This window comes from Limanda limanda, chromosome 2, assembly GCF_963576545.1.
Source record: "Limanda limanda chromosome 2, fLimLim1.1, whole genome shotgun sequence".
Taxonomy (NCBI): Eukaryota; Metazoa; Chordata; class Actinopteri; order Pleuronectiformes; family Pleuronectidae; genus Limanda; species Limanda limanda.
This window is the reverse complement of record NC_083637.1, coordinates 11,503,508-11,513,848: the sequence shown is the minus strand read 5'-3', so window position 1 is coordinate 11,513,848 and position 10,341 is coordinate 11,503,508. Positions and strand designations below refer to the sequence as shown.

At 40.9% G+C, this 10,341-nt stretch overlaps 1 protein-coding gene across 2 annotated transcripts; it reads right to left on the bottom strand.

Moving 5' to 3' along the window:
• Positions 1–701: 701 nt before the first annotated feature.
• Positions 702–10,341, bottom strand: g3bp2a (G3BP stress granule assembly factor 2a). 2 transcript variants are annotated; one of them, XM_061082504.1, is made up of 13 exons: positions 10,176–10,341; positions 8,361–8,479; positions 8,194–8,275; positions 6,839–7,012; positions 6,621–6,711; positions 6,413–6,518; positions 6,101–6,281; positions 5,683–5,784; positions 5,000–5,102; positions 4,842–4,898; positions 4,544–4,675; positions 4,308–4,435; positions 702–3,880 (listed from the first exon to the last, which is right to left on the bottom strand). In XM_061082504.1, exons 2-13 carry the CDS (start codon positions 8,453–8,455, stop codon positions 3,602–3,604), a joined length of 1,530 nt encoding a protein of 509 aa, XP_060938487.1. In that variant the 5' UTR covers positions 8,456–8,479; positions 10,176–10,341; the 3' UTR covers positions 702–3,601. The 2 variants fall into 2 exon arrangements, with proteins under 2 accessions (XP_060938487.1, XP_060938496.1); XM_061082513.1 differs by having other exon boundaries at positions 4,317–4,435.

The following is a 10,341-nucleotide window of genomic DNA, read 5'->3' as shown; positions in this document are numbered from 1 at the left end:
TGTGTATTACAGATTCCTACAGATGCTTTTATTTGATAAAGAAAAACAAAATTGAAATTTAACTAAAGACTTGTTAAGGGCTTTTTAGTTTTTTCACAGATGGAAAACCAGAAGCAACAATAATGCCAAAGGTAAAGTACATGAATTCATGGACTTTAGCAAACACATTTTGTAAATTATTTCCAGCTGCATGCAATAATTTCTCATCAATAAAACGACCTGGACACTTTAATTGTTGCTTCAGAAATTGATGGATTAAGTGATCTAAAAATATTTAACTGGTGTTTGTAAGTATAAGCTAAAATTGACACACAAAGAAACACAATAAAACTACTGGAAAGCTGCAACTCTAGATTAGAGTTCATAGATGTGAAATGTCACCGCGATCAGCTCACTAACAAATAAAAAATATGAATACATAATTCATTCTGCTGTTTACAGGAAAGATCTCTGTAAAAAGTTCCAGATATTGTTAAAGGAACTGAAGAACTTTCGTGAAAGTTTTTGGAAAGGGTTTAACTGTTTTTTATTCAAATTTAACAACTTTATGACTCAAATCTTCTCAGTCTTCTGCAGATTAACAGACAAGTGGGAAGTATTCTCCTTTTCTACCTGTGCTGCCTGTTCTGAAGTTTGTCATCATGCAACAACTGTTACCTTGGAGATCTCTTATGGAGAAACCTGTAAACAGGACAAACGTATTAGTGGTGCTGATATCAGTAGTTTATTGTATGTTAAGTCCAACACATTCAAAATGGAAAGGGGGGGAAACTGAAAGAAAACTAAACAAAACAAAAGATTCTCCACCTGCAACAGTTTTGTACTAGCAACAAGGGTAAACACAGAAGAACAAAGACGGCAGCCGACTGTTTACCACACCTGCTAAAGCCAAGAAGGTTCTTCTATTTCCTATTTCTTAAAAAAAGGGTCTGGAATGATTCACAATGAGGATCCACTCTACTGCATTTTCTACCACAGGGAAATAAATGTTCAGTTTTCTTGTTTGGGAGGATCCTGTTTTTAAAAGTTTGTAAACAGGGTGGCTCGTTAAAAAACTCAGTGAAAAAGAAAACCTGTCCAACCCTGAATCTTATAAACTCAAATGCTTTTTTGAAACCATCACAACAATGTAAAATTGGTCAGTAAGCATGATGGCTCTTCTTCACCACTCTCTTCACTGACCGCTGCTGTACAAAGTATGATACAAATCAAGTGCCAGTGTTGAGCGATTACATGAAAAACATTTGGGGTAGAGGCACTGATGAGAAGTATCTGTTGAAAACAGGCTGAGGTTTTCTCTAATGGCTGATGGTTACAAATTAAGAATCTTGACTGAAAACTACTTAAAAGATTTCATCCCAACCACAATAGTCAGCAGCCAAATTACAAATTATCCGTGTGAGGGAGAGTAAACATATTTGATACTGATGTTCTTTTTTGTTGGCAGAAGAAAAATTTGGAGAGAGGCTGAGTTCAAACTGAGATTGTCCCAGAACCGTTGGAAATAGTGCAATACCACCAGACAAGGAAGACCTCATTAATAAATTTGTCCAGGAAATGCTACATCAAATTTTACTTCCCATTTCAGTGCAAGATAACGAAAAATAAAAAGATTAACATCTTCGTGTCATGTTTTCCTTCCCAGCTGAAACCAGAGCTCTTCCCTCCCTGCAGAGTGGCAAAAACAAAATACTCCTATGGACGAGAGACCGAGAAGTAAGGCATTCAGATTAGACTTGCCCCGACTGAAAAAATATATGATAAATGAATAAAATATGCACAATGATTCATCAGCGTATGAAAATACAAATGCATAAACGGCTAGAAAAGTGAGCACAATTATTTGCTTGCCTGTAGGCCGGCGCTGCGGCCAGCCCACCTACACAGATCATTACAAAATAGTTGCTGAGAAAAGAACAGTCTGACGACGTGCGAGTCCAAGAAATAATCAGAGTTCTGCCATGAGTTAAAAAAAACTATGGTCAGGCTGAAAGAATCGCGACAGTATCTGAATCACATTGAGACGTTAAATCTTTCCAAAATAAAATCCTTAGTTCACCGAGATCATGCTTGTGGAGCCATGACTTGTTAACCAAGAAACAACCATTTTGCCACTATTGTCATTCAACTGTACCTTTTTTGGGGGGGGCGGGGGTATTAACATCAAATAGAACTGGAGGCACCCAATGTCTCTACAAAACCCAGAACAGACACAATACAAAACAAATGTACAAAACTCACAGCAGATCATCTTAGGTAGTAAAACAGCATGGGAAAAAAATGAAATATGCACCTGAAAAAAAATAAAATTTAATCTTGTGAATACTGCAAGTTTTTCCGTTTTTTTAAGTCTGCTCACAGTAGACAATAGTTCAAAATGAGCAGCTCCGTTTATTAGGATGAAGCGAGTCCCGAACCGCTTTACACTTTAGTAAGACTGGAAAAGGTGAAGTAGAAGGCACCATCATGCTTTTGTCAAGTTGAGAGAAACAAAAAAATATATATACACAAAACAAAACATACAGTAAACTATGATCTTTGCTGCACATTTATTCTGTTATCCGCACTTAAGACAGGGAGGGAGAGAAGAGGGAGGAAGGTGTCGTCCATTCCCATTTTCGCGGTCTAGCTGGCAGGGAAAAACTTAAACAAAAAACTTGGAATCCAAAGAAAAACAGATCGAGGCGCCATCACCATCACCACTCTTCTATTGTTCAACTTTGTTTCTGGTTTATCCTTTGTCCACCCACTCATTCGGTGAAAGTCCAGGATTTGAGCTTCTTTTCTTTATTTGAATTATAAACAAGGAAAAAAATATAATGCAGATTTCCGTCATCTTGTCCATCCAGCAGTAATTGAAGCCTAGATTTGGGTCAAAAGTGTGAAAAGTACATTGGTCACAGCAGACGTGCTGTGAGCGAGGCCTGCCCCGGTAAGTCGTATCGCTTTGAGACAAAAGAGGTCTCTCCAGCTGCATTCCGAGCGTGGATGTCAATGTTACATGACAAAAGTACCCATTAGTGCATATTGATGAGTGCATTATGCAATTTTGAAGCAGTGGTCTCTCAAAAGGAAAAAAGTAAAAGGCAAACTTTTCCCCTGGAACTGCACAAATTTGCAACTCACCCTTTTCCAACAGTAACGGGCAGAAAACTACCATATAAAATGTGCAATAGAGGAATTTCGTGAAGCAGCGCCCCGGTTAAGTCAAGGCATATAATCTCTTTTCCAAATGATGGGCTGTATTATCGTAGTTTAAAGTCTCGTCAGTCCCTCCTAATGTGGCGGATTACTCCTGGTTGGTTTGCCTCTTTTCACGAATTTACAAATTAAAGTTTGTGAATTCTTGAGATACCTGAAAAGGATGCTCAGCTCACAACGAATAGGCAATATATTTTGTTTGCGTATTTTGTTTTGTCTATTTCACAAACAAATGGCTGACCGGCTGTGTCACATTCCAAAGCAAAGAGGGAACAAAAATAAAAAAATAAACAAAAAAAACAAATATATACGTTTATACATGAAGATTTCTTTTTCGTTAATGAGAACGGTTGAAGGTGAAGAACACGGTATTTCTTCCACGCGGCAGGTTGCGCTCACTTCAGCGGCGCTGGGTTGTGAAGCGACCCTCTCCCTGCCCTCCGGAGCCCCTTCCAGAGCCCATGCCAGGTTTTGGGGCCATGCCGCCTCGAGGTGGGGGTCCCCTCCCATCCCGCTCACGCATCATTCCACTTCCCACGATGCTTCGTGAACCTCCGGGACCCCGATCGTTGCGCCTCATGTCCCGACGCTCGTCTCCTCCGCGGACTTCTCGTTCACGCACTGCCCTGGTCTTCTTCTCCTCCACATTCAGTCGCACCTCACCTCGAAACATGATGGGCTGCAAGGAGAAAAGAATGGTCATTAATAAGGGAAAGGAGGACAGAAATGATCTTTTCTTTCAAATTCACAACCCATATCATTCACTGGTTGGCACACAGGTGTTCCATTTGTCCTGGAACGTTTCTGTAAATATTAAAGAGAGACAGTTCTGTGTTCTCACCAGCAGAACAATTAAGTCTACAAGTTCAGACCAACAGCATTCCAATGAAAGTTAACATTCATTTGAATAGATTATTTTTGCACCGTTTAACTGACATCACAAGGGAAACATTATGCAATATCAGACAACGGCTTCATGTTTTTTACATCCCATTGAGGTTACTTTCAAGTGGAAGTGAATTTCTGTGTTACATTAACTGTAGCAATGTGTGTCACCAAACCACCACCAGATGAATGAAAGTGGGTAATGAAAAGTCAATACATGCCCCTTCTACCTTGGCCCCCAGGATTCTTTGGACAGGATCAGAATCGTCAAAGACCACAAATCCAAAGTTGGGCAGCTTTCCACCAACGCCCTTGGTGTTGATCCGCAGCTCCATCACATTTCCATATGCTGCGACGAGAGAAGATAGTATGTAATTAAACTTTCACTCGCAAACAAAACATAGTTTGAAAATGAAAATTCTATTGACAAAAGGTTTGCTTTATTAGGGAAACATACTCATGAAGAAGTCTTTAAGCTCGCTCTCGTCAATGTCATGTGGGAGGTTGCCAACAAAAAGCTGGTGGCTGTCTGGGTACCGAACAATCCGCCTGTTGTCCATTTCTCCAGATTCCCCATCTCCCCTGCCACCTGCAGGTCAAAACAGGTCGAGAGACACATCAGATCAGTCTTTGAAATAAGGGAATTCTATACCATGGAGAAGTCACTGACTGAATTACATAGAATACCTGCATAAAAAGAAGGATTAAAAAGGACTGTAAGAAGATTTAAATGTGACATAACAGGATATAATTACCTTTAACAAAACTCAAGTGAGGTTTTCCCGTTTGTGATTCTGAAGATGCAACACCATCTAATAGAAACCGACAGGCGAAGACAGTGAGAATAAACCAAATAGCTCCACCCAAAAAAAAGATGAGTTATTAATTTGTGAAAAAGGGGTGTTGACATTACCAGGCCTTGGACCACGCTGAGTGAAGGTCGGTCTTTCACGTGTGCGCTGGTCTCTGGTCCGAAGTGGGGCTGTCTGTGTTTCCGGTTTGGCATCAGCTCTGGGCTACATGGGGGAGGAATGTCATATTTATTAAATAATAATTAGTTGCCCATCTGAGCAAAGTATCTGACACTTTCTAAAATGTTAATATCTTTGTGCAAAGTAATAGACGAACACTTATTTTTCCAATATTTTGATATCAACTTGTAGTACCTTCAGCTGTTTTGATATAAAAAGGGAACTCTTAAACATCAGGTTATTTTTTTCCAATATATATACCATGTTTAAAGGATGATGGTTTCTGCTTCACATGAACCCTACAGACTGCTAACGCCCTGTCTCGTCATTCTTGGGGTTAAACAGCAATCAATAATGAAATTTGCTTATTTAGCCTACACCAGTCTCAGCTGCTGTGCAATCAATCTGTTCCTGAGATACAAGTCTCAGGTCAAATATACTGAATGATTTTGAAGAGATGTTGACTTTTTGAATATCACCTTGATGTTCCTAAACTAAAACACATTAGAACAACCATTGCATGTCTGAGAGAATCAGTTGAAAACATTAAGGGAAACTCTAGCACTATTTGCAACTGACAGTACCTTTGTTCTTTTTCTTTGATTTTATGAAACTTTGTTGTTACCTGTGAGCTTGGTGCTTTAACAACGTGGGGTGACATTCCGGAGGAGGGGACTGTGCCGGAAGGAGGAAGGTTTTTACTGGTCACCAAGGCCCAGGAGAAAGTCTGTGAGGAATCCAGTAATGCATCATTAAAGGCTGCAATGTCATCCGAATGACCCTATTCTACAGTATGAGTACTATTGAGCAGGGAACTTAGGCCTGTGCATCGCCTAATGACGACAATTTAAATGGAAAAACAATGACAAGTAAAGCTTTAATTTTTCAATAAATATTTATATTAGCTTGTGGTGGTTTAAGTCAAGGTTGTAGAATTAAAAAAATATTTCATATGAAGCATAGCTTGCAAAGTATAGACATTAAAAGGAGAAGGGCAGTTCGACTTTGAGGCAAAGTAAACCAGATAGAAAATCATGTTGTACCTTGGGAGGCTCCTGGGTGTTTGGTGGAGACTCCACAGGAACCGGTGAAGGTGCTTTCTCCTCCATCTCATCTGGAACCTTCTCGTCTACTTCGGGCTTTACCTCTTCTACTTTGGGCTCTGGTTCGGGCTCCGGCTCTGGTTCTGGAGCTGGCTCCTCCATAGGCTCCTCAACTCCATTACTGCAGAGCACAACATCAACACAATGACTTCAACGGATGAACTAAGCTTCAAATGCAAAACCTGTCATGCTGGATTTTAAAACAAAGAGGGAAGCATATTTTGTCAAGGATATGGTTAACCTTTGACATACCTGACAGGGTGAGGTTCATAGTAGGTGGTGCTGTTGGGGCTTTCCTGAAGTGGCTCAGGGGAAGGCTGCCTCTCCTCAGCCTCTTCCTCAACTTCCTCCTCCGATTCTAAGAGAGAAACCAAAACAAGAATTATTACCATGAATACTCCCACTTTAAACCCCACTAAATAAAATTCCATTCTTTATCCGGTCTTTGTCAACATCATACCTTCATCAAGCTCAGCTTCAGAGTCTCCAAAAACCTCATCCTCGTAACGGAAGATGTCATTGTGGACATAGAACTTGTTCGGCACTGAACCCTAAGGAAAAGGCAAAAAGAACAGATCGTATTTTGTACTTTAGCCCTTACTCCATCAGTCAGAGGCAATTATTTCTTTATTGTTTTTAAACTGTCCCTCAATGCCCCAACTAGGGAGAAGTACTCACCTCTGGAGCAAGCACAAAAGTTTGCATAAACTTCCTCATGGGCTGACCATTGTTGGAAAGTTCTCCGAGGACTTGCACCACAACTCCATCACTCAGTGTGGCGTGGGCGTCCACATGCCTGATTTTTGTGTGGCATTCACTGAACTGCAGGGACATGACCTTCTTGTGGATTTCCTAAGAGAGCAGAGACAAGTGGACGGACAAAGAAATACATTTAAATAAACGAGTGGAAAGTCAGTCAAAATCCATAACGAATATCTTGTGATTTAAAAAAGATATTTCCTGTCATTTAGAATAAGTCAGTCTCTCACAATTTGTAATTAATCAATTATAACCACTGTGATTGAGGTCGCTGTTGAGTGGATATTTTCAGTCCAAACAAAAATAGCTCAGAAAATGAGCGCGTCTTGAAAAGCACAATTGTACTTTTGTTGTCTGTTTGTTTTGCTTGTCGCGGACTTAATCCACTCTCACATTTTAATGTTAAATCACATGACTTTTGCTACATTTACGTCTGGCACCCATATAACTGCCTTGCTCCTAATACAGAGACTCTCAAATGCTGCTGGTCTTGTTAAGTTTGAAGACTATGGTGTTGTGTTTAAATATGGACGGCAGAAATGCAATGATGCACACACGCTTGCTTCCTGACTGGGTATTATTAGTCACAACATTATCACCCCCTGAATCATCACACTCCTATCAGAAGAACATTTTCCAGTAGAAAACAAAAAAACAACCTATTCCTCAACTACCACTGTTAAATTCAACATAACAACATAAGGGATAACAAATTACAAGCAATGCAGTTACATTCAGTGGACCTTGTTGGTACAAGCAAAGAAACCCCATGTCTATTACTGGTTAACAGTATTATCTGAAACTAACTAACTGCAGAGTAGATAATCAGCTTCCTGTTTACAACAGCACGCACATGCCCAGCATTTATACGTGGTCACGATACCTTCATTTTCAGGCTTTAGACATAAAAAGAGATGGTTCCTGATATGGGGCTATAATGGATGTAGCTGTAGCATAAACCTGATCACTTTCACTTTGCATATCTAACTGTCAGCCATTGTTTTTGGCATCTTATTCATGACAGACTTGAAACTAGTGTGATGAGAAATAATGTTTTTTTTTTTTTATTTAACACGACTTTTGTCCAAATCAGTCAACATGAACGAGATAAATATGATGTATGAATACAGTTTTTCAAACTAAGTCAATTGTCAAATGCTGCCAAAGATTTTTAACAAGTATTTATTCTGTTTAATGCAGTATGTATAGATAATCTTGTACCAGACACTGTATTCTCAAGAATTCTCAAGCCACGATTGGCCTGTAGCACATACCGCTTGCCCGTAAACCGCTTCTGCCAGCTTTCCACTTGGGTCAAGTCCTCCATGAACATAGGAAGAGTTCCTCCCATAAAACCTGAGGGTACAACAACGTGACAGTTATAGGCTTTTACCAACACTAACAGATGTAGATCTTAATACATCACATTGCAGGAAATTACCTGTGCAGAAAATCTGGTGCCTTGTTTAACAGAGTGTAATACTGCCTCACAAACTCCCGCCCTACAAGCAGGGGACTTGGCTTCTCCATCACCATTTCTTTGGTAAACAATATTAAGTGCTGAAACAGAAGAGAAAGCACAAATTCCAGTTAACATTTGATAAACAATACACACACTCAGCTGGTTTGTTAGGAGATGTGCTTGATTTAAACACTGCACTCCAAACAATAATAAATCATGCCTTTATAAATAATTTATTTGAAGTTCCCAAATCTTTTATACAACTTGTTCATTAAGCAGAACACCATTTCTAATGTTTCATTATATTTTGCATCTATAATAATGCCCAACAAACGAATTACAGTCTCAACAAATGATCATTCAGTAAAAGCACCTAAACAAAAAGTAAACATGTAAACTTCCGTAAGGTTTGAGGCTGGTGCACTTTAACCTGAAGAGCCTAATAAAACCGCATCTCAGTAAATACAAATTAAGCTTTTGAGTCTGTTTGACACTCCTTGAAGAAGCCAATCCTACTCTTGAGGTTTATTGTGACATAACATGAGGACATGTCACCGAGTGCAAGCTGTGACCTGAGGTGGCTCCTGACAAACAGCACCACGTTTCACTTTCTTTGTCTCATCGGGCCCCTGGTCGTCGATCTGACCCATATGAGGGCTGTGCAAGAGGGAAGACAGCTGACTGATTAGCTCGCTGGCTAACACACTAGCTCACATCCAACTGCGCCATCATGTCCATCCACTGAGACAAAGAGGAAACACGGCTGTAGATCTCTTTTCTTTACCAAAAAGCTTAACGACTGGTGCTGGCGTTCAAATCGAGCATCGTGGAAAACAAACTTTGCACCAATAAAAAAAACTCTACGACTACAACTACACACACGACATAGCTGTGATGCACACATCAAAGCATGGCTTTGTAAATAAGTGGCCTTCCGTACGAGGCCTTTCAGCTCGATGCTAACAACAATTTTCCAACTGTCACATTTATCGACACGTCACATGTCCATCAACTGAATCATATACACCTGCTGGTGGTTCTCCCACCCTCCACCAGGTCGACTTCACCCAGACCTGGCAACACAACTCCAGGGGAGGTTAATGCTAATCTACCGGCCCTCTTCGCACATTGCTAGCTAGCTCGACTAGCATTAGCTGTGGGCTAACTTGTGGCGTCGTCTTTTTTTCTTCCTCCCTTCAGCCGCTGTGCATTTCACACCGAGCGGAAGCGATGAGAGGAGGAGGAACACTTCGGCCTATTCTGACAGATGACAACGTGCTACTTTGCTTTAACACAACCGGACATATACACTGGGTTACAACCGAGGGAATATCAGAGAGCAGACCTGACCGGCGACAGCCATTGTAGTGCACCACTTCCCCTTATTGCCCCATGCTAAACCACAAGCTCCACATTAGACAACACAACCCACTCGTGTAGAATACGTTGATTAACAGACACCAAACCCCCGTTGGTGAAATGTCAGTGTCAAAAGCAGCCACACTTGACGTTGCCTCTCGTAGCATTATGAAGAGGAAGTTCACAGCCATGCTAGCTCCAAGGAAAACAAAGGATCACAGCACGTTTCTCTACGACGTGTTTACTACAAAGCTCACCCGGCCTGTTAGCACGGTGGCTCCCGTCAAACCGGGTACTTTGACAGGAAGCTCGCTGTCTGCGGAGCGGCTGGTAAGGGTTTGATCAGACAATGCAGCTAACTAGCTAGCTTGCACGATTAGCCTAGCCTAGCTGTCAGCCGTCTCCTAGCTGGATTAGCTTCAACAGATAGCTTACCTTCTGAAAGACCTATCTATATAGACAGAATTGTTAGGAATAAATAACTGTGAGTATCCGGCTGTAATCTGCAGTGACAGGCGGACGATCCCGGGCGAAATCGTGTGCTATTCCCCCGCTCCACTCGCAAACAGTCTGTGATCTCTGCTGATCCAGAGACTGGCGA

Bases quoted from the DNA above. Each gene is read 5' to 3' on its own strand.
- g3bp2a (XM_061082504.1), bottom strand. From the start codon at position 8,455: ATGGTGATGGAGAAGCCAAGTCCCCTGCTTGTAGGGCGGGAGTTTGTG. The intron at 4,436-4,543 runs GTATGTTTCCCT...CTCTCGTCGCAG, and splicing joins GCTTAAAGACTTCTTCATGA to CATATGGAAATGTGATGGAG. The intron at 3,881-4,307 runs GCATGTATTGAC...TTCTCCTTGCAG, and splicing joins TGGGGGCCAAGGTAGAAGGG to CCCATCATGTTTCGAGGTGA.